This window comes from Polyodon spathula, chromosome 10 (assembly GCF_017654505.1).
Source record: "Polyodon spathula isolate WHYD16114869_AA chromosome 10, ASM1765450v1, whole genome shotgun sequence".
NCBI classification, from domain to species: domain Eukaryota; kingdom Metazoa; phylum Chordata; class Actinopteri; order Acipenseriformes; family Polyodontidae; genus Polyodon; species Polyodon spathula.
In genome coordinates this window covers 48,602,001-48,625,854 of record NC_054543.1, presented here as the reverse complement: position 1 = coordinate 48,625,854, position 23,854 = coordinate 48,602,001, and the positions used below count along the sequence as shown (strand labels likewise).

At 42.8% G+C, this 23,854-nt stretch overlaps 1 protein-coding gene across 1 annotated transcript; it reads right to left on the bottom strand.

Moving 5' to 3' along the window:
* Positions 1-1,639: 1,639 nt before the first annotated feature.
* On the bottom strand, positions 1,640-23,470 carry slc15a2 (solute carrier family 15 member 2). Its single transcript, XM_041261359.1, has 22 exons — positions 23,460-23,470; positions 21,089-21,174; positions 19,478-19,619; positions 19,254-19,346; positions 16,551-16,650; positions 16,204-16,294; positions 15,290-15,367; positions 14,125-14,207; positions 13,721-13,807; positions 12,762-12,851; positions 11,938-11,982; positions 11,479-11,511; positions 11,132-11,220; positions 10,865-10,946; positions 10,306-10,431; positions 9,437-9,601; positions 8,412-8,458; positions 8,005-8,115; positions 5,840-5,939; positions 4,482-4,628; positions 3,490-3,594; positions 1,640-2,087 (listed from the first exon to the last, which is right to left on the bottom strand). The coding sequence occupies exons 1-22, from the start codon at positions 23,468-23,470 to the stop codon at positions 1,884-1,886; spliced, it is 2,115 nt and encodes a 704-aa protein (XP_041117293.1). The 3' UTR covers positions 1,640-1,883.
* Between the last annotated feature and the right edge of the window lie 384 nt (positions 23,471-23,854).

The following is a 23,854-nucleotide window of genomic DNA, read 5'->3' as shown; positions in this document are numbered from 1 at the left end:
TACTTTAGTTTACTATTGAAAATATACTGAGTTGCTAGAAGATTTCCACAGGAGTTCTGGGACACTGTTTGATGAGCCCATGTAAATATTCTCACTGCTCCAGTTGATAATCGAGATGTTTTGCATTGAATTCTTGACTGCTTGCAGAGTGCAGAATACAGCTTTTGAAATAGCCTACTGTCTTCCTGCCTTTGCTGTCATCCAGCTTTGTTTGTTAGTAGACTGCAGACTTGAAATCTGAAATGCAATGTACAGACCTCAGAGAGTATTCCATCAGGATAAAAAAAATGAATGGAGTGGCGCTGTCTCTAGAACCTCTTCTCAAAGGGCTTTTTAAAACGTGTGTTATTCAGGTATTCATGAAGGAAGGAGAGAAAGACAATGTCCATGCACCCCACCTCCCCTTGCCTTTACAATGGAAACACTGGGTGACTTCTCAGAGGTCTTCAAGGCTACCTTTTCCTTATTCAGAGGGTTCAGAAGGGTTCATGAGTTTTAAGATTACATTTCACAACCAGCTGACCCTATATACTCCTCCCAGCTCTAACCCAGCTCTAACCCTAACCATAACCCTAACCCTAACCTTTACCTGAAAGTGTGTTATGAAAAGATAATCTTAGCCTCAGAATGAGGAAACAGAAAAGGCTGTGCATTATAGACAAAACACCCATTTGTTCTCAGGGGAATGTTAGTGCCCTGAGCGCAATGTTCCTACTCACAGGGAGAGAGATCCAGCCAGCATCTCAGTGAGAGCACTTGAAGCCGAAGTGAAGGAGGGAGGAAATTGCACTGCCTGAGTGAACTTGAAGGAGGAATTGCTGCTGTAGGGTTAGTTTAAACCCTTGTAACAAACTGAGGCAGCAGGCAGGGAATTGTACAGTAATGTTCTGAATATACTGCACGTGGTGTATATAACACATACTCATGAGCAGCCCTGGGTTACACCCCTTGCAGAACGTCTGCCTCTTCAATACTACTCAGGCATCTTTGTGTGCAATCTAGTATGCAAGTCCGTATACAGAACTTCAATTCTTCTAAGATTTGTATTTTTGCACTTAATTCTCTAGGAAGTATGGTAATACTTCAATCCATTGAGGGTACAATCGCTTATGAATATCAAAAACAATTGTGTGAGAAGCTGTTTGCACTCTCATGATCTCAGATCTCTGAGAATAAAAATGCTGTGCTGCTGGTTGATATTTAGCTAAACCGCTGCAATATTAAATCAGCTATATGCTTTCAATTTGGAGATTTTTTTTTTTTTTTTTTTTTTTTTGTACCTGAACAAGGTTAGGAACACATCACGCTGATACAGGTAGACGCTGTTCACTTGAAAACTGGTGTTTTTAATGAAGTCTTTGAAATGTTCTGTACAGGGAATCCAGCCGCTCATATAAAGAGCCTTTGCAGTGATTGATGGACTCCTTGTGTTTCTTTAAACTTCAGGAGAGCGTGGGTATTGCGTTTGGCTCCTCCAATTTAAACCTGAATTAATCATGCAAGCCGATTCTTTTGCAATTTGCTGCCAGTGCCGAGCACAGTGTACTTCCACGCATTCATGAATAAAAACATGGGAAGCGTTTATTCAAAAGAAAAACAATACAACATGTTTTATGTTTTAATAGTAAAACATATATTTGGAAATTGACAATAGTAATGTGTGTGAAGTAATGTCTTCCTAGACCAGTGCACACTGGTAAAATGGTCTGCTTGCTTTTTAACTGTATAGGATTATCCAATGTGGTTACAGAGCAATCACTCTCGCTTCTAAAGTGTTCTGCTGGTGATTGATGATTGTGGTTTGCTGATTAGACAGGAGTAGGGGATAACAATGCAAGTTCAAGAGCTGATTTTGGATCATTGTTGTTTGCACGTGTCTCTGCTTATGGGTGGCTACATGAGTTCATGAAGGCATCCAGTTCCTGTTGACCGAGCTCTTTCTCTTTCCTCTTTGCTTTTTCTTTCTCTTCTCTCTTCTCTTGCTCAGCGAGCTCCTCCAGGTCCACGTAGGTGTAGAAATACGCCATGATTGAGAAGATGATACAGACCCCAAACAGGAGACAGGCAAACAGAACAAACTCTGCCCACTGGAAGAGAACACAAGACAGCACGGTTCTGAACCCAAACTCTCTGCTCCATGAAATCCTGTCTCATCCTCTCTCCTTCACTCTCCCTCATGAAATCCTGTCTCATCATCTCTCCTCTCTCCCTCATGAAATCCTGTCTCATCCTCTCTCCTTCAAGAAATCCTGTCTCATCCTCTCTCCTTCTCTCAATGAAATCCTGTCATCCTCTCTCCATGAAATCCTATTTCATCCTCTCTACTCTCTCCCTCATGAAATCCTCTCTCATCCTCGCTCCTTCATGAAATCCTATCTCATCCTCTCTCCTCTCTCCTTCAAGAAATCCTCTCTTCTATCCTTCATGGAATCCTGTCCCATCCTCTCTCCTCTCTCCTTCTCGAAATCCTGCCTCATCCTCTCTCCTTCATGAAATCCTGTCTCACCCTTTCTCCTTCCCTCTCCCTCTTGAAATCCTGTGTTATCCTTTCTCCTCTCTCCTTCATGAAATCCTGTCTCATCCTTTCTTCTTCACGAAATCCTGCCTCATCCCTTCTCCTCTCTCCCTCTTGAAATCCTGTCCCATCCTCTCTCCTCTCTTCTTCATGTAATCCTGTCATTCTCTCCTTCTCTCTCCCTCTTGAAATCCTGTGCCAAGGATATATAGTGGAGGTGGTCATTCCTACATGCGTACATATAGGGGATGCCCTGCTTGTTTTGTATTATAAACTACACAGATCATGGCTGCTTCCAAGACCCATTAGTCATTATCTCATGAGATGTCTCTTAAGCTAACAGGGCTATAGGATCTTGAAAGTCTCACTGAATACCCTTTGCAGCAGCCATTGCCTGCTAGACAATTGTCACTGTCTTTCATTTTCAATTAAAACATGACCGTACATATCGGGTTAGTTTGCCCTTTAAGGATGGATTTAGCAGGCTTACAATAGAGATCTGTATGTTATGTTTGGAAATCAGTAATGGCAGCAACCTTAAAGCTGAATGCGGGGACCTGTAACATCAATTAAATCAATAGATTTTACATCTGCCAGTAAGTTGGTGTCACTGACATTCAGACAGTTGACACTCTGTCAGCAGCTGGCCTGCAGTACGTGGAGCTGAATGAACTATTGTACAAGATTGCCACCTAGTGGATTAAAACAGTAACTGGGCTACTTATCAAGAAATAGTCAACAAATCAATACAGAAGTTTCAATGAGGTTCAGACAACAACTTCTGTGTCCCCTGAAGAGAACTAAAAAAAGTGTCATTATAAGAGTAATATACAAATTCAAGTTATCTAAAAAACAAGCCAGATATACTGTAGGGTATTATACATCCCAGACACAAACTCTACAGTGATGTTCACAGTGAGGACAGTGAACATCACTGTTCACTGTCCTCACTGTGAGCCAGTCCCCCTCCATACCTGTTCCAGCACGGCTCCCTGAGCTACAATCATCACAATCACATTCCCGAAAGCCACGGTCATCAGCCAAGCAGCCTGGAGGACCGTCTTCATACTGGCTGGGGCCTGAAAGAGAACAGAGTCTGAAACAGTCCCAGAGTCACCACTCACCCACGGGACTCAACTTCCAGGTAACTGGCACTGTAGTGCAGAGCTGCGGAAACCAACCAAGTGTGCCTGATAATGAACACAGTAGCATTAAGAAAGGCTTAGTAAATTATACAGTTAAAGCCTGTCTGCACCAAATACAGCATAAATAATGCACTTGTATGAATCATTCCCTTCGCAAAATACATTTCTGTTCAAAGCAGATTCTTTTAAGAGTTTCAAGATTCTTTTGTATTATGCATTATCATCCCACCTGTGGTGCTGCAGCATGGCTGGTTTTCATGTTCAATGAGAAGCCCGTCCCTTTGAAGCCCTTACCTGCAAGAGGAACTCAAGCTCCTCCCCCTCCTTTAGCCCTTACCTGCGAGAAGAACTAAAGCTCCTCACCCTCCTTGAGCTCTTACCTGCGAGTGGAACTCAAGCTCCTCCCCCTCCGGAGTCCTTTACCTGCAAGTGGAACTCAAGCCCCTCCCCCTCCGAAGCCCTTACCTGTGAGTAGAACTCAAGACCCTCCGGAACCCTTACCTGTGAGTAGAACTCAAGCCCCTCCCTCTGGAGCCTTTACCTGTGAGTAGAACTCAAGCCCCTCCCTCTGGAGCCCTTACCTGTGAGTAGAACTCAAGCCCCTCCCTCTGGAGCCCTTACCTGTGAGTAGAACTCAAGCCCCTCCCTCTGGAGCCCTTTCCTGTGAGTAGAACACAAGCCCCTCCCTCCGGAGCCCTCACCTGAGAGTAGAACTCGAGCCCCTCCCTCTGGAGCCCTTACCTGTGAGTAGAACTCAAGCCCCTCCCTCCGGAGCCCTTTCTTGTGAGTAGAACTCAAGCCCCTCCCTCCAGAGCCCTCACCTGAGAGTAGGAGAACTCAAGCCCAGTGATGGAGAACAGGACCTCGCCGGCTGTTATCAACACATACTGCGGGACCTGCCAGCCTATGTGCAGGCTGTTTGCAAGGATATCTTGAGTTGTGTTGATGTGGACAGTAGTGTCAGAGGTCTGGCAGAGACGATACAAGACAATTGTGTTCACAAGCTGTGCATTATAATAAACTATGGTAGATTTAGGTTCACACGTTAAAATTATAAAAGTATACATATTTTGATTTTATATATATACAGTTGAAATACCACACTGACTTTATCAAAACTTTTAAAATCTACCAGTTTTTCAGCCTGCCTGTCTGCCTTCCTGTCTCCCTCCCTGCCTGCCTGCCTCCCTGTCTTCCTGCCTCCCTCACTGTCTGCCTGCCTGTCTGCCTGCCTGCCTGTCTGCCTGCCTGCCTGCCTGCCTGCCTGCCTGCCTGCCTGCCTGCCTGCCTGCCTGCCTGCCTGCCTCCCTGCCTGCCTGCCTGCCTGCCTGCCTGCCTCCCTGCCTGCCTGCCTGCCTGCCTGCCTGCCTGCCTGCCTGCCTGCCTGCCTGCCTCCCTGCCTGTCTCCCTGCCTCCCTGCCTGCTTGTCTGTCTCCCTGCCTGTCTGCCTGTCTGCCTGTCTGCCTCCCTGCCTGCCTCCCTGCCTGCCTCCTGCCTGCCTGCCTGCCTGCCTCCCTGTCTGTCTCCCTGCCTGCCTCCCTGACTGCCTGCCTGCCTGCCTGCCTGCCTGTCTCCCTGCCTGTCTCCCTGCCTGCCTGTCTCCCTGCCTGCCTGCCTCCCTGTCTGCCTGCCTGCCTGCCTGCCTGCCTGCCTGCCTGCCTCCCTGCCTGCCTGCCTGCCTGCCTGCCTGCCTGCCTGCCTCCCTGCCTGCCTGCCTGCCTGCCTGCCTGCCTACCTGTCGGTCTCCCTCCTGCCTCCGACTGCCTGCCTCCCTGCCTGCCTGCCTGCCTGTCTCCCTGCCTGCCTGCCTCCCTGCCTGCCTCCCTCACTGTCTGCCTGCCTGTCTGCCTGCCTGTCTCCCTGCCTGCCTGCCTGCCTGCCTCTCTGCCTCCCTGCCTGCCTTCCTGCTTGCTTGCCTGCCTGCCTCAGTAACTCAGTTGTTTAGGTTGCGATGCTGTTTTGATAAAATGTTTTGTAAAATCGTCAATAGCAATTTTTGTTCAGAGATAAAAAAAACTAAACAAAATTTTAAAAAATGTGTTTGTTGGTTTTAGAATTGTAAGTGGTGTTGCTCTAATGATGATTCGGTGCAAGTAGCTTTCAGAATGTGGTTGGTTGAGTAAGCAGAGGCAGCCCCTATACTAGCACCTCCCTTGTTGGGATGAAGCTGGTAACTCACCCCTGTTATAATAACAGTATATGAGGCACCAAAGTCAAGCAGCCCCAGTCCCACGTCAAGGCTAGTCCCACTTATGCCAACTTTCATTTTTGCACTGTACCTATATTAGAAAAGAAGAAGAAAACATATACAGCACATGCAGCAGAGTAAAACTTTTTAATGTGACACGATCTTCAAACATCACCATGGTGCTTTTAAAAAAAAACATATAGTGCTTTTATTGATTTTTCAGGAAATACAAAAGATGAATTTATGAAAGCATTAGATTATTTTACAATAAACAAAAAAACAAGATATCAGGGAGGGGGGAAAGTAAAACAGCCATACAGTACACACAAAATATATATATATATACAGTGGGTTGCGAAAGTATTGACCCCCCTTGGAATTTTTCCTATTTTGTTGCCTTACAACCTGGAATTAAAATGGATTTGTATTTGGATTTCATGTAATGGACATACACAAAATAGTCCAAATTGGTGAAGTGAAATTAAAAAAATAACTTGTTTCAAAAAATTCTAAAAAATAAATAACAGAAAAGTGGTGCATGCATATGTGTTCACCCCCTTTGCTATTAAGCCTCTAAATAAGATCTGGTGCAACCAATTACCTTCAGAAGTAAGATAATTAGTTAAATAAAGTCCACCTGTGTGCAATCTAAGTGTCACATGATCTGTCACATGATCTCAGTATATATACACCTGTTCTGAAAGGCCCCAGAGTCTGCAACACCACTAAGCAAGGGGCACCACCAAGCAAGCGGCACCATGAAGACCAAGGAGCTCTCCAAACAGGTCAGGGACAAAGTTGTGGAGAAGTACAGATCAGGGTTGGGTTATAAAAAAATATCCAATACTTTGAACATCACACGGAGCACCATTAAAGCCATTATTAAAAAATGGAAAGAATATGGCACCACAACAAACCTGGCAAGAGAGGGCCACCCACCAAAACTCACGGACCAGGCAAGGGGGGCATTAATCAGAGAGGCAACAAAGAGACCAAAGATAACCCTGAAGGAGCTGCAAAGCTCCACAGTGGAGACTGGAGTATCTGTCCATAGGACCACTTTAAGGCGTACACGCCACAGAGCTGGGCTTTACGGAAGAGTGGCCAGAAAAAAAAAACATTGCTTAAAGAAAAAAATAAGCAAACACATTTGGTGTTCGCCAAAAGGCATGTGGGAGACTCCCCAAACATATGGAAGAAGGTACTCTGGTCAGATGAGACTAAAATTGAGCTTTTTGGCCATCAACGAAAACATTATGTCTGGCGCAAACCCAACACCTCTCATCACCCCGAGAACACCATCCCCACAGTGAAGCATGGTGGTGGCAGCATCATGCTGTGGGGATGTTTTTCATCGGCAGGGACTGGGAAACTGGTCAGAATTGAATGAATGATGGATGGCGCTGAATACAGGGAAATTCTTGAGAGAAACCTGTTTCAGTCTTCCAGAGATTTGAGACTAGGATGGAGATTCGCCTTCCAGCAGGACAATGACCCTAAGCATATTGCTAAAGCAACACTCAAATGGTTTAAGGGGAAACATTTAAATGTCTTGGAATGGCCTAGTCAAAGCCCAGACCTCAATCCAATTTAGAATCTGTGGTATGACTTATAGATTGCTGTACACCAGCAGAACCCATCCAACTTGAAGGAGCTGGAGCAGTTTTGCCTTGAAGAATGGGCAAAAATCCCAGTGGCTAGATGTGCCAAGCTTATAGATACATTCCCCAAGAGACTTGCAGCTGTAATTGCTGCAAAAGGTGGATCTACAAAGTATTCACTTTGGAGGGGTGAATACTTATGCACGCTCAAGTTTTCTGTTTTTTTGTCTTATTTCTTGTTTGTTTCACAATAAAAAATATTTAGCATCTTCAAAGTGGTAGGCATGTTGTGTAAATCAAATGATACAAACCCCCAAAAAATCAATTTTAATTCCAGGTTGTAAGGCAACAAAATAGGAAAAATGCCAAGGGGGTCAATACTTTCGCAAGCCACTGTATATATACAAGGGCACTTGATCTATGGCTGCTGGTGGCTTCCGTCATGTACAGGGGTTGCAGTTTTGTTCAATGGCTTTTGACGCAGTCTTATTCTAAGATGACTAATGAAACAGACATTCAAGGCGCCTCAGAGTGCATATTTGCTTTTCTACTTACTCTCCTCTCTCGAGTGTTCTGTAGGGAGAGACGTCACAACCTGTCAACACTGCCCCAAAGTCTTCTTCCCCCACACTTATGTTAACATTCTCTGAATGGCCATTGATAAATCTGTCAAAGGGAGATTGAACACAAACACAGACAAGCTAGAATAACGTACATCTTTAAAATGAAGATGTCATATCAAGCATAAAGAGATCCGTTCCATAAAGATGGGAGCCTTTGCAGAATATATATTTGAGTCGCTGCAAAGATTAGAGGCTTCATTAAATAATTCAGCTAAAATATTTCATTTTCTAAGCACGCAGAGTGATCTTGTATCAGCCTGGATGAATGTGGATTGCTAAACTATGATGTCGTTTGATCTAATTTCTAGCAGAAACGTGTTTGTGACATGGATTTCCCACCTTAAAGCTGCATGTCCATTGGCAGACTTTTGAATTTCATCTCGCATCTGAAAAAAAATACAAAAATGGATACTTTTCATTTAATACAGTGTTAGAACCTGTATTGTAAAGGGTTTCTCAATATATGTGTGCTTGGAGGTATTTATAGGGTTTTGACGGTATAACAACTACTTGTTATTGTTTATATTCAAATCCATCGTTTACTCTTACATGATGTTGTGGTGTTTTATATATTGTGACATAATTTTTACTTCTAGCTTTAAATCTGTATTAATTCTAATTAACATTAGTTTATATAAACTTATATTTATATTATTATGCCATGCTGGCTCTGAGGATCAGCCTTGATCTGGCCTCCACATCAACATGCATAACTTTTGAATTCATTTAGTTTATTTATTTATTTAAATGTTCTATATTTATTGGAGTTAATTAGTTTATTCTTTTCTGTTGAGTCCCGCTGGCATCATTGTGTTCAGTCTATTTATCCATTTACTTTCTTTTATTCTTCTATATGTCGCATCGTCTAATTTTAGCTGTTCTAATACTACAAACTCTACATCATTTATGTCATGTCCTTGACTGGTGAAGTGCTGTACTATTGGTTCATTCATTTTGTTATTTCTAATTAATGAAATTAGTGGTTCTGAATTATTTTATATAAGGTTGTTCCAGTCTCTCCAACATATTTTATTTCATCACATTTTTCAAAGGAGATTCCATAAACAACATTCCTATTTTTACAGTTGGTATTAGTTTTTAGTGGATATGTGTTGTTCTTATGTTTAATTATATTTTTACTTTTGTCCATGTATGTGTGTGTGGATACAGTTGTTTAGTGCAAACACTGCATAAAATTGCAAAAAAACTAATGATCTGAGTTACAGTTAGCAGCACCATAATTCTCCTAGGGTTAGTAAGTTTATTTTTAGTACAGTACGATCAATAGATAGATAGATAGATAGTTATGCTTTGGTAAAACATACATAGAATTATATCCCCATAGAATGAATCTTTTCACTTACAAGTTTGCATGCAAGACCTGTGCTATCGTTGTACAGCACTAAACTGTATGCTTTTCCTCCAATGAAGTGCTGGCTGCAAGGAAACGTTGCTTCTTTGTACATCACAGTGAAATTCAGGGTTTCAGAGTCTGCATTCAGCTTCAGCGTCTGGTATTCCAGAGGATCCTATCAGTGACAAAGACAAGGCAATTCAACAGCGTTCAGCATGTCAATGGGAACTTTCTGACAAGAAGAAAACTGTGGCAGTCCATCTGGTTTATATGAAGCATTGATTAGAGGACTTTCTCAATGCGGTCATGTTGTTTGTATGAAGCGAGGAGCAAGTCCAGTCCATCTGGTTTATATGAAGCATTGATTAGAGGACTTTCTCAATGTGGTCATGCTGTTAATATAAAGCGAGAAGCAAGTCCAGTCCATCTGGTTTATATGAAGCATTGATTAGAGGACTTTCTCAATGTGATCATGTTGTTTATATGAAGCGAGGAGCAAGTCCAGAACATCTGGTTTATATGAAGTATTGATTAGAGGACTTTCTCAATGTGGTCATGTTGTTTATATGAAGCGAGGAGCAAGTCCAGTCCATCTGGTTTATATGAAGCATTGATTAGAGGACTTTCTCAATGTGGTCATGCTGTTAATATGAGGCAAGGAACAAGTCTTGCTGTGCCAGTCAAGTGAGCATCTTAACCACCATGTGAAAGAGCCGGGCTCATCTGCATTCGTGCTTATAAAGCTTTTAACCTCATCTGACCTCACCAACACAGCTTGTAACGGTGACACTGACGCAAAAGCTGCTTCAGAATTGTGTATGTATTGACATGTCAGACAGATATGAAAGATTCTCACAGCCACTTCGCTAAATAAGCCACCTGAAAAGGATGGATTGGATCTCCAGAGAGGGCGCTCCCTGGAAGGTGAGCGTGAACGCTGTCCTCAGCCAGGTTCAGGATCTGAAGCAAGCTCTCTCGGGCAGCTGGCGCTGGGATCACCGTTTCCTAAGAAGAAAAACAAGAAAAACAATGAGCTTGTTTATGGAAATGTGATCATCTCTGAGCCTAACTGTATTTCAAAACTGGGACTGGGATTAAATAAACAACACAGAGTGTGGCTTTATTACTATTCAGTCATCATGGGGTGAACACGCCACAGACTGTTAATCTACCAATGAGAAATTGCCTTTTCAACAGCCTTCAACGTTACTGCAATTGGCTGAATCACTTTCCCAACACCCACTTCTCCTCGATGGCCAGATCCGCCCACACTTTCATATACTGCTTCTCATCAGCAGTCACAGTGTTTGGCACAGTGCTTTAATACTATAATACAACTGTTCAAGTGGCTAGCACAGTGATAATGGATCACAAATATATGCAATCACCCCCATCAAAACGGGTTTAGTTCCCACTCTCCTACACTGAAGATGCTTACATTGACTTTCATTTCCACCAGCGCTGCTGCTGCAAACGCAATTGCTGCCAGAATCATGCCGGTTGCCATCCTTTTAAGAGGCCTGTAGGACACAAGAGGTGAATGATCGTCAATCTAGCCTGCAGCACTGCAGTTACCCTCAGCTCAGGGTCTTCACAGTCTCAGGTGACAAGGCATTCCTATATAAAGAACACTACAGACAACACAGCACATAGCATAAGCACAGTACTGCAAGTATGGACAGAAGAGCAGAGACCAGACACTCACGTGAACTTTATGTTGCACAGCTCTACCAGTGGGTAGAGGCCCATATCAAAGACAGGGATGAAGACCAGAATCAGCAAGGCATTCAGAGTCTAGGGAAACACGGTACATTCAGTAAACTGAACTAATCCAAACAGCATGTGATAGAACGAGTCAGACTGCAATGCAGAGATTGGTGCAGTATGCTGAATCTTTATGGGGTTTTATACAAATGGCCCTCATTACATTTATTTTGTAATATATATAATCTGCATTTCCCTGCTGCAAAGCTAGCAGGAGGAGTTTGGCGAGACATGTTCTGGCAGGTGCTTCTTATCTAAGCCCCGTAAACAGTGAATGAAAACGAATACCTGCATTTGATCAGGCTGTAGCACAAACCCACCCTGCAAGAATGAGAAAAGGCCATAATCAACACAATGATATTAACAATCCTCCATTGGCTCGTCATCCTACGTTGTGCATTTCCCTTGCCATTGGCTTCTTTGGTTGCTCTTTACAGCACTTGTATTTGTATCAAGCGTGCATCATATGAATTGTATTGGATGTCATAGTTAACAGTGAATACATCTGAATTCGGCTTTAAGGTCTAGTTTCCTATCCTTAGTGCTTCGGAAGCATTTTTACTGTCCTCCTGATCACTGTTTAGTTAAACTGTGATTCAAATGTCTATCTTCACTTTGAAACATAAAACAAACCAGGAAAGTATCTTCTTGTAGCTGTATGTGGAAGAGCTCCCTCTAGGGAGCTGATATAGACAGCGGGTTCTTCAGGTTTAGAAAAGAAGATACATTTCAATTAAACCCACTCACAAAGTCCATGTTCATTCTGGCAGCCTGCAGAGTCCAGCGGGTTCCCTGTTTGAAAAGCAAAGAGAAATAACCCTGATCTGCTTGTGACTTTGTATTTGTTGACTGCTTATAGAAAAGGAGTTTTCTATCTGTTTTCTTCTCATGCTGTGCAGGGTTAAGCAATCTTGTAATGTTAGTGCTTGACTGGTCTATACATACAGCCATGTAATTTCTATAACACTTCACGCATTGTTACAAACTCCTGGCTTGCTGACTCTTGAAGTGCAGAGTAAAGCTTTTTTTTTTTTTTTATCATCTCAAACTCCGCCCTTAGAAGAGTATCTTGTTAAACAGGTCACACTGGCAACCAGCCTGTGCTGCCAACACAAAATGAGGGTACGATGGGAGGACTGTCTGCTCATTCATTGATCTCTAGTGCGTTTCTCATCTCTAAAAGACCTGGAAGAAACTGACCTGTTTAAAAAAAAACACCTGAGAATACCTTTATTCAGCTTGTATTTAGCCTTACAGAATAGTAGGCTTTTTATAATAAACTCATTACCAACCAACCAACTAACTAGCTAACAAGCTAATCAACTAACTAACTAGCTAACAAGGTAATCAACTAATTGACTAAAGTTCAGTTTTTGTAAGCTCAAAATGACTAAAAGTTTGCACGCTCCAGCTGCTGGCTTCACAGACCCTGGTTAGCACTAATCCTGGACTAGCCAATGTTACATCAGGCAAGGTAGTCCAAGATGAGTGCTCATCAATGGTGTAAAACCAGCTGCAAGTGCTCTTACAAACTCAGCCATTTTAAAAGAAGTCAAAAGAAATCTCTTCACCTGCTGATCGAACAGAGCCCAGAACATTGGCAAAGGGATGTACAGGAACAGCACCCGGGAGACCATTTTAATCTCCGTGATCAGAGGCTTCTGTGGAAGAACAAACAGGGAATGTGCTGAGCTATGTTCCCGCAATCTAACCTTAAAGACCAATCCAGCACTCTGTGTGTGCGGGCGATGGTCCTGCACTCTAACCCTGGTCATCTAATGAGCCAAAAGACCAATCCAGCACTCTGTGTGTGCAGGCGATGGTCCCGCACTCTAACCCTGGTCATCTAATGAGCCAAAAGACCAATCCAGCACTCTGTGTGTGCAGGCGATGGTCCCGCACTCTAACCCTGGTCATCTAATGAGCCAAAAGACCATTCCAGCACTCTGTGTGTGCAGGCGATGGTCCCGCACTCTAACCCTGGTCATCTAATGAGCCAAAAGACCAATCCAGCACTCTGTGTGTGCAGGCGATGGTCCCGCACTCTAACCCTGGTCATCTAATGAGCCAAAAGACCAATCCAGCACTCTGTGTGTGCGGGTGGCTGTCTCTAGAGCTACTTGCATGTATTCATTGTTCATTAACAGCCTCAATACTGTTATCAGTCTTCTTCCTGACTCTGATCAGTGGATTAGATGCTTAGCTGCATCTCTCCTGCTAACCCTGAGGGTGGCGCCCTTGCCTCTGTGGAGTGTGGCTTTCTTTACCTTAGTATATGTGACCTACAGCACATCCTGTTCATGGATTTCTTAGTTTTTTTTAAAGCATTCCAGGGTTAAGCAGAGGCCAGGTACCTGGGGCCGGATTTTATATTGAAAAATAAAACCAGGAGCCAGAAATTTGATAACTAGAAAGTCATTGTTAAAGGCTTCCTGTAAACTTTCAAAGGATGACCTACTGACTGCACTCAACTGTTAAAACCAAGAACTGGGTGTTGGTGGGTTGTTTGGAAAGGAGAAAAACGCATTACCTGGTACTTTTCTTCAGCCCAGTCAAGCCAGTGCTGCCTCTTTGGAAAGTGACTGAAACGATGCTTCCAGCGATTGTTTACTGCAAACTAGAGAACCAAATGACTCAAGACAATTGTGTCCAAGCGCCTGTACAACACAACCTTTCTGAAATGAGCAGCTTCTATAGAAATAATAACATATCCTATCATTTCTTTACAATCATAACCAAACTCCAGATTTTGTAAAAAGCGGATTCCGGCCAGCAAAGCAAACATACATCTTAAGAGGAAGTAGACTGTAACATGCTTTATTATTTAAGCTACTGTAGCATTGTATAGTACATAGCTAAAGCTAAAAAAGACTGAGGAAAACACACAGTTTGTTAAAGAATTTGTGATTAGATGATTAGAGCTAGTTAACTTACTCCAATGCATTTGCAGACTTCCACTATAATGTTTCCTTGTGGCGGACGCTTCTTGTACATTCCACTGCCAGCAATAAACACAACTGAATGTATAAAGAGAGTTGAGTCAATGGGAGCCCAGTTGCCTCAACCTTAACTGGAGCCCAATCAATATTACCAGTTATTACTGCACAGCAGAGACAATGGGAGGCTGTCAATTGCCTTACTTTGAATTGGGTCATTCCTGTTCATTACTGCATTTAAAGAATATCCATTTGTGTTAAACATGAACCAGAAAGTCATCAGAAACGTCCAAACCCAGTAGATGTTTTACCGTTTGAATCTGAATTAATGCTAAGCAACATCTCAAGCAATGTCTGCACTGGACTGTGTGGCACCCAATTGCACGAGTACTTGCATCAGCTCGTACTTGCATCAGCTCGTACTTGCATCAGCTTGTACTTGCACTGAACTCCTCCACACCTCTCTGTATTCCACTACTGCGCTTAATTATAACTACTTCCTGTACCTTGAACTTGATTTTACTCTTACAGGTATTTGTATTATGATATTCTGTGATGCGAGTCGACCAGGATAATAATATATACACCATGGCAGTAGAAGATCTCTAATTCCAGGGACAGCCCTCAGTAACTCGTTTGTACTGCGGCAGTAGAAGAGCTCTAATTCCAGGGACAGCCCTCAGTAACTCGTTTGTACCATGGCAGTAGAAGATCTCTAATTCCAGGGACAGCCCTCAGTGACTCATTTGTACCATGGCAGTAGAAGATCTCTAATTCCAGGGACAGCCCTCAGTGACTCGTTTGTACCATGGCAGTAGAAGATCTCTAATTCCAGGGACAGCCCTCAGTAACTTGTTTGTACCATGGCAGTAGAAGATCTCTAATTCCAGGGACAGCCCTCAGTAACTTGTTTGTACCACGGCAGTAGAAGATCTCTAATTCCAGGGACAGCCCTCAGTAACTTGTTTGTACCACGGCAGTCTTTGGATCCAGCCAAATCACTAAAATATGGCCCTGTGCCTGAACAGTAATTGGGATTCTATGCTTTCTTTGTCTAGCGGTTTTTGTTTTAGGTAATTAGTATGGCACAGCATGTTGCAAATAGATACTGTATCAACAACAACCCGTTGGTATTAATGCAGATATGGTCTAATTTCACTCACCCAGCGCAACAGCCATCAGAGCGGCAGGAACGCCAAACGCAAGAGCATAACAATCTCCCCCAAAGCACTGGACATTACCTGAGGAGAGGCCACTGTCATTAGCACTGCAGCAACAGGACTATACTACAATACTACTGATAATAACCACAATCACAAACTCCATACTGTCATTAGCACTGCAATAACAGGACTATACTACAATACTACTGATAATAACCACAATCACAAACTCCATACTGTCATTAGCACTGCAATAACAGGACTATACTACAATACTACTGATAATAACCACAAACTCCATACTGTCATTAGCACTGCAATAACAGGACTATACTACAATACTACTGATAATAACCACAATCACAAACTCCATACTGTCATTAGCACTGCAATAACAGGACTATACTACAATACTACTGATAATAACCACAAACTCCATACTGTCATTAGCACTGCAATAACAGGACTATACTGCAATACTACTGATAATAACCACAGTCACAATCACAAACTCCATACTTTCCTCTTTTCACAAAGCTTGAACTCCTGAGCTTGACTTTATTAATGAAAAACAGGCTTTGAAAAACATTCTTGAACTAACTCACAAGTTAAACATTCATAGTTAATCAATATAGAAATAATTGTGTGCTAAAACTTGTGACCAGGATACAGGTAGATAACTGACCACAAAGACAGTTAAAAATTTCAAGCTGGAAATCATTTATCCACTGTAGAAGGTGAAGGGTATAATTGCATTACAAAGATGTGCTTTTTCTGTACTGACTTGAAACTACGTTTTGTGATCATTGCATTTAGCAGCACATCCACAGGTATGATAATGGTGGTAATGGGCATCATTGCAGCATGTAAATAGTGGGTTAGCAATGGCATACTGATGAGAAGAGCAGACGAACCTCGTAGCAGAGGGGTGACGAACGTTGATATCACACTTCCTGCATTAATGGACAGGTAAAAGATGGAGAAGAACTTTCTCTTCTCGTTCACCTGCAACAAACCACCAATATAAATCCACGTGGAAGTATTTTTGGGTAGTATCATTTTTTTTCTAAATAGAGGAAAACATATACACTGTAAATAAGTCCATTGTTTTGCTGTATTGATAAGGACACTACTAATTATTTATTACAAACTGGAACAGCACAATCATGTGAAAATGGGTGAAACTGCTATGCAATAGGAGTCTTCTTTCCACCCCTGGGCAGTGCTAACAACTCTGCGAACATGAAGCAAGCTTTCTTACGTGTTCTTCTTCAAACTGGTCTCCTCCGAAAGCAGCAACACAGGGCTTGATTCCTCCTGTCCCAAGAGCTATGAGGACCACACCGACCATCGACAGGACTCTTTAAGAGATAAAACACGTTCACGTCAAGGCAGGGTTATCATTACTGCCAGCGATACATTTCTCAGCAGGGTTATCATTACTGACAGCGATACATTTCTTAGCATGGTTATCATTACTGACAGCGATACATTTCTCAGCAGGGTTATCATTACTGACAGCGATACATTTCTCAGCAGGGTTATCATTACTGACAGCGATACATTTCTCAGCAGGGTTATCATTACTGACAGCGATACATTTCTCAGCAGGGTTATCATTACTGCCGGCGATACATTTCTCAGCAGGGTTATCATTACTGACAGCGATACATTTCTCAGCAGGGTTATCATTACTGACAGCGATACATTTCTCAGCAGGGTTATCATTACTGACAGCGATACATTTCTCAGCAGGGTTATCATTACTGACAGCGATACATTTCTCAGCAGGGTTATCATTACTGACAGCGATACATTTCTCAGCAGGGTTATCATTACTGACAGCGATACATTTCTCAGCAGGGTTATCATTACTGACGGCGATACATTTCTCAGCAGGGTTATCATTACTGACAGCGATACATTTCTCAGCAGGGTTATCATTACTGACAGCGATACATTTCTCAGCAGGGTTATCATTACTGACAGCGATACATTTCTCAGCAGGGTTATCATTACTGACGGCGATACATTTCTCAGCAGGGTTATCATTACTGACAGCGATACATTTCTCAGCAGGGTTATCATTACTGACAGCGATACATTTCTCAGCAGGGTTATCATTACTGACAGCGATACATTTCTCAGCAGGGTTATCATTACTGACGGCGATACATTTCTCAGCAGGGTTATCATTACTGACAGCGATACATTTCTCAGCAGGGTTATCATTACTGACAGCGATACATTTCTCAGCAGGGTTATCATTACTGACAGCGATACATTTCTCAGCAGGGTTATCATTACTGACAGCGATACATTTCTCAGCAGGGTTATCATTACTGACAGCGATACATTTCTCAGCAGGGTTATCATTACTGACAGCGATACATTTCTCAGCAGGGTTATCATTACTGACAGCGATACATTTCTCAGCAGGGTTATCATTACTGACAGCGATACATTTCTCAGCAGGGTTATCATTACTGACAGCGATACATTTCTCAGCAGGGTTATCATTACTGCCGGCGATACATTTCTCAGCAGGGTTATCATTACTGACGGCGATACATTTCTCAGCAGGGTTATCATTACTGACAGCGATACATTTCTCAGCAGGGTTATCATTACTGACAGCGATACATTTCTCAGCAGGGTTATCATTACTGACAGCGATACATTTCTCAGCAGGGTTATCATTACTGACAGCGATACATTTCTCAGCAGGGTTATCATTACTGACAGCGATACATTTCTCAGCAGGGTTATCATTACTGACGGCGATACATTTCTCAGCAGGGTTATCATTACTGACAGCGATACATTTCTCAGCAGGGTTATCATTACTGACAGCGATACATTTCTCAGCAGGGTTATCATTACTGACAGCGATACATTTCTCAGCAGGGTTATCATTACTGACAGCGATACATTTCTCAGCAGGGTTATCATTACTGACAGCGATACATTTCTCAGCAGGGTTATCATTACTGACAGCGATACATTTCTCAGCAGGGTTATCATTACTGACAGCGATACATTTCTCAGCAGGGTTATCATTACTGACAGCGATACATTTCTCAGCAGGGTTATCATTACTGACAGCGATACATTTCTCAGCAGGGTTATCATTACTGACAGCGATACATTTCTCAGCAGGGTTATCATTACTGACAGCGATACATTTCTCAGCAGGGTTATCATTACTGACAGCGATACATTTCTCAGCAGGGTTATCATTACTGACAGCGATACATTTCTCAGCAGGGTTATCATTACTGACAGCGATACATTTCTCAGCAGGGTTATCATTACTGACAGCGATACATTTCTCAGCAGGGTTATCATTACTGACAGCGATACATTTCTCAGCAGGGTTATCATTACTGACGGCGATACATTTCTCAGCAGGGTTATCATTACTGCCGGCGATACATTTCTCAGCAGGGTTATCATTACTGACGGCGATACATTTCTCAGCAGGGTTATCATTACTGCCAGCGATACATTTCTCATTGAATCACAGCAAAGCAGAGAATCATGAGTCCCAAAGAGGTGTATTGCTAAAATAAAATACATTATAATATCTAAACAATGTGACTGTGGCTTTTCTTAGTGTGCAGTTTAAATAATAATAATAATAATAATAATAATAATAATAATAATAATAATAATAATAATAATAATAATAATAAATCTAAGCAACGTGAACCTGGATCCAGGACTGAAGGAGAGATATGTGTCAAGTAGATTGCTCTCAGGTGACCCCGTATCATATAAAACCATTGCAACATCTTGGTTTGGTTGATATGGACTAGCTGACCAGAGGTCACTTTGAGGGGGTTCTGACGTGCTGTCTACCAGGAATCATAGACAACACCTTCATTATAATTCACCTCAGTTTCTTAGCCCAAGAAGCAAGTCAAAGAGCCCTATAAGTATATGTATGTGTATATACACTCACAAGTGCATTGTCTGGTCTCCCACTGTCGGTATTGCACCAACAGACTTGATGATGTGTCCAGCTACATAAACAATGGAGAGGTATATGATAGTCCTGTGTAGAAAAAGAAACAAGAAAATAACATTTTAACTTAGTCTGTTTTATCCATGGTGCACCAAAGCTAATGTGCAGAACAACAGCATGATTAATTCCCTTGTGGTAAATAATAATAACAGTTCTCTTACTTAAATTTCCCAAGGAACGAGTCGGCTATTAGAGCTCCAAAGAGGGGTGTGAAATAACAAAGGCTGGAGAAGGCGTGGTAGACAGCTGTGGACAGGTCCTTATCCCAGTGAAGAAAGTTCATGAAGTACAGAGTCAGCACAGCTTCATGAAAACAACATGGAAATGTGTTAAAAGATGCTTCACGCTCGAGTCTTCAGCACAGCCTTTCAACTAACAAAGAAGAGAAGACGCAGAAAGTTTGCCGTGTTGGGTCTTTTGATTGACCAACTGTGATATGATCTCCAGACAGCCCTTCCTATAGTGGATAGCCAAACTGGCTGTGATATGATCTCCAGACAGCCCTTCCTACAGTGAACAGTCAAACTGACTGTGAAATGATCTCGAGACAGCCCTTCCTATAGTGAACAGCCAAATTGACTGTGACATGATCTCCAGACAGCCCTTCCTATAGTGAACAGCCAAACTGACTGTGATATGATCTCCAGACAGCCCTTCCTATAGTGAACAGCCAAACTGATTGTGATATGATCTCCAGACAGCCCTTCCTACAGTGAACAGCCAAACTGGCTGTGATATGATCTCCAGATAGCCCTTCCTACAGTGAACAGCCAAACTGACTGTGATATGATCTCCAGACAGCCCTTCCTACAGTGAACAGCCAAACTGACCGTGATATGATCTCCAGATAGCCCTTCCTACAGTGAACAGCCAAACTGACTGTGATATGATCTCTAGACAGCCCCTCCTACAATGAACAGCCAAACTGACTGTGATATGATCTCTAGACAGCCCTTCCTACAGTGAACAGCCAAACTGGCTGTGATATGATCTCTAGACAGCCCCTCCTACAATGAACAGCCAAACTGACTGTGAAATGATCTCCAGACAGCCCTTCCTATAGTGAACAGCCAAACTGACTATGATATGATCTCCAGACAGCCCTTCCTACAGTGAACAGCCAAACTGACTCTGACATGATCTCCAGACAGCCCTTCCTACAGTGAACAGCCAAACTGACTGTGAAATGATCTCCAGACAGCCCTTCCTACAGTGAACAGCCAAACTGACTGTGAAATGATCTCCAGACAGCCCTTCCTACAGTGAACAGTCAGACAGCCCTTCCTACAGTGAACAGCCAAACTGACTGTGACATGATCTCCAGACAGCCCTTCCTACAGTGAACAGTCAAACTGACTGTGATATGATCTCCAGACAGCCCTTCCTACAGTGAACAGTCAAACTGATATAGTGTGTCCAGTTGGTTAACAGGTGGCCCATCCATCGAATAATGGCTTATTAGTTCCCAGACTGCATTTCACTATTTAAATAGTCAATAGCCAACTGGATACAGTTTGGCAAATAGCCTGTCTCGAAAAGTCAGCTGGTTACTATAATATGCATGGGGATGGAAATAAGACTCCCATTGTATAGCAGTTTGATCCATTCCTAGTTTACTATGAGTTTATTGTTACCTATACACTGTGTCTAATCAAGCTCGTAGTAAAACCTGGAAAGGGTAACTCTGCAATGCCGTGGGAGTCTTATTTCCATCCCTGAATGCACACAAAAAGGGATCTCAACTGCCGGGCAGGCAGTGTCCTGTACAATACCTTTCATGCCATAATAAGAGAAGCGCTCGCAGAACTCGTTCACCACGATGAAAGCGATGCTCAGGGGGTAGTTGGTTCCACACAGCCTCTAAAATTACAATGCAAATAATCACAATTTTGCTACAAACTCCAAATCAAAATTTCAAGTACTGGGTTACTGCTGATCTTCTGTCGTTTTGTTTTTCTTCAGTGCAATAAATAACAAGCCCATCTTTTTATCTTTTAATTGCTGTACATTCCTGCTTGCAGGAGGAGAACTCCCTCAAAGCAGGTCTTATTCAGAGATGAAGGTGATTCGCAGCAGCCTGTTTGGGACTGATCTATCAAGTTTTTATACTGTATGCATGCATTCTCTTTATGACTGTGTGTTACATTTTAATGTCAATTCAGGTTTACAGATGCGGTGTCAACACTTTGGATAAATGAACATTTTCAGCGTTGCATGTTCCCTGTAGTAAATACCAGTAAAGCTGACAGTAAAACAAACAGCCCTGGTTTGACCGGATTCCAGCTGGTGGATATTTAAACAACTTACCGGGACTTTCCTTCTGGCCGCTGTGAAGTCATTAAGTGCTCCGTCTGAGGAGAGAAAGTGGATGGTTTTCTTGGTGTTTTGTTCATTGCAAGTTTGCATGTCCCTTAAACTGCTGGAAGTCTTGTGCTAGTTACGTTGCAATGAAGAGAGCAGGTGCAGGCAGACGGTCGTGCCTCTTTACACACACTCCCTTATTTTGACTACTTTTGAACCTGATTCAGCCAGTCACTCACAATATAACCGTTGACTGCAGCCAGGCTCTACTGTAAGAAGCAAACCAGCCACATCATCTCTCACCAGAACCAGACCTATTGGTTCTGAAGGACTTGGATTATAGATGCTGCTGGTATGCAGTGCCAACTATGGGGTTCCCTTTTACGCTAACTGTAGAATTCATTGCTGTATGGTGACTACATTCTGCCATAGCTTATCTTTTTTGTGCGCACTTTCAGTAAGCAGGCCTTGTTTACAGTCCAGTTGGTTTACACCCTGGCTTAAGAATTCGGTGACCAGAGACTCTAGAACTGTCACAGCTTCACTATGCAAGTCAATCAGTATCTTTGCACCAATGTGCGTTTGTTGATTGTCATTTCAGGTTCCCTCCCGCCACTCTTCTCAATTAACGACTCAACATGTACACAGGCTCTTGAGAATCTCAATGTGTACACAGGCACTTGAGAATCTCAATGTGTACACAGGCGCTTGAGAATCTCAATGTGTACACAGGCTCTTGAGAATCTCAATGTGTACACAGGCGCTTGAGAATCTCAATGTGTACACAGGCGCTTGAGAATCTCAATGTGTACACAGGCGCTTGAGAATCTCAATGTGTACACAGGCGCTTGAGAATCTCAATGTGTACACAGGCGCTTGAGAATCTCAATGTGTACACAGGCGCTTGAGAATCTCAATGTGTACACAGGCGCTTGAGATACCTGGGCACGCAGCTCTATTCATTGATGTGTCTCGGCCCCAACCAGTCTTATTGTGGGACGTTTTAAGTCGGTTTATCGAATGTCTGTGATACATCTGTCGCAGTCGTTTCCTTTTTCCAACTGAGACTATTTGAGACTCATTGCTCCATGTGAAATATCAGTAATAAAAAGTCAGTGTTGATGCTGAGGATAGACTGAATGGAGAAGCAGCTTTTATAGATCTCAGAATGTGTGTCAGGGATGCCGTGGCTGAACACATGAGTAATCTGAATGTCAGCCCAGTTCAGGGTGTCCAAAGCTAATTGTTCCACTCATAGTCTTTGTTCCAACCCTATTTTGAATGGTTTTATTGAGCTAATGAACTCTGCATGCAGACCCTGAAGTTGTTCATCATTGTTCTTGTTAAACCTGGAGTGAAATGGTCCTCCAGGACCGGGGCTGAACGCCCTTGGTTGTGTTACATAAAATTGTGTGCAATAGATTGCAGCTGCACGATCTTTATTAAGTCCACAAAAAAGAAACCCTAACTCCTGCTGCTGTCCTGCGATTCTGTTTTGTGTTTCGTTTTATATTTTCAAACTGTTTTTTTTTTTATTTCACAGTTAAACGGAGAGAAAGAATAATAAGCCTACCTTTCTGGTCTTTCTTTCCCATTTTGCAGGAGCGAGTCTTCCTTTTCTGTCAGTAGACCTCCCTGAGTGAAGTTTTAGTGAATGATATCCACGCTGCCCTTCGCTCTGCAATGTGTGACTGTGAGGCTCCAAACCCAGCATTAGAAAACATTTTCTATTGGTTAATGTTTCACTTTCAATCTGCCCCCTTCCCAGTTACTGACGAACCTTGTTTTTCTCTTTTTGTTCATCAGGATAGAATAAAAAAGCAAAAGCCAGCAGCCGTGAACCTTCGACCCATCAGGGCTGTGTGTTACTCACAAGGCACTGTGCTGTAAACCACATCTTGCACTCACATAAAGGGGTGTTGGGGCCTCATTGGAATTCCTCTCACAGAATCTCAAGGAGCTCAGTTCAGTCCCTGTTAATATGATTTTGTGTAGTCACAGCATGCCCTTGTGATAGTGGGGCCAGCAACATGTCATTACAGGAAAAAAAAATACACAACAACATGAAGGTGTATGTTTGGAAGGAGAAGAGGGTGTGCGGTCCAGCTGTGCGCTGACAGTCTGGACAGACCCTGGCACTCTAACCGATGAAATAATGTTTAGTGCTTTGGCTGCACAGAGCATTTTTTTGTCTTTGATTAATTCAGCTGGCAGCAGTGCCAGTGCCACTCAGGGCT

What these genes read in the sequence shown, in the direction of transcription:
- slc15a2 (XM_041261359.1), bottom strand. An exon ending in GGAGACCAGACAATGCACTT is followed by an intron (nt 16,651 to 19,253) that starts GTGAGTGTATAT and finishes TATCTCTTAAAG; the next exon opens with AGTCCTGTCGATGGTCGGTG. An exon ending in GGGCTGAAGAAAAGTACCAG is followed by an intron (nt 12,852 to 13,720) that starts GTAATGCGTTTT and finishes GTTCTTCCACAG; the next exon opens with AAGCCTCTGATCACGGAGAT.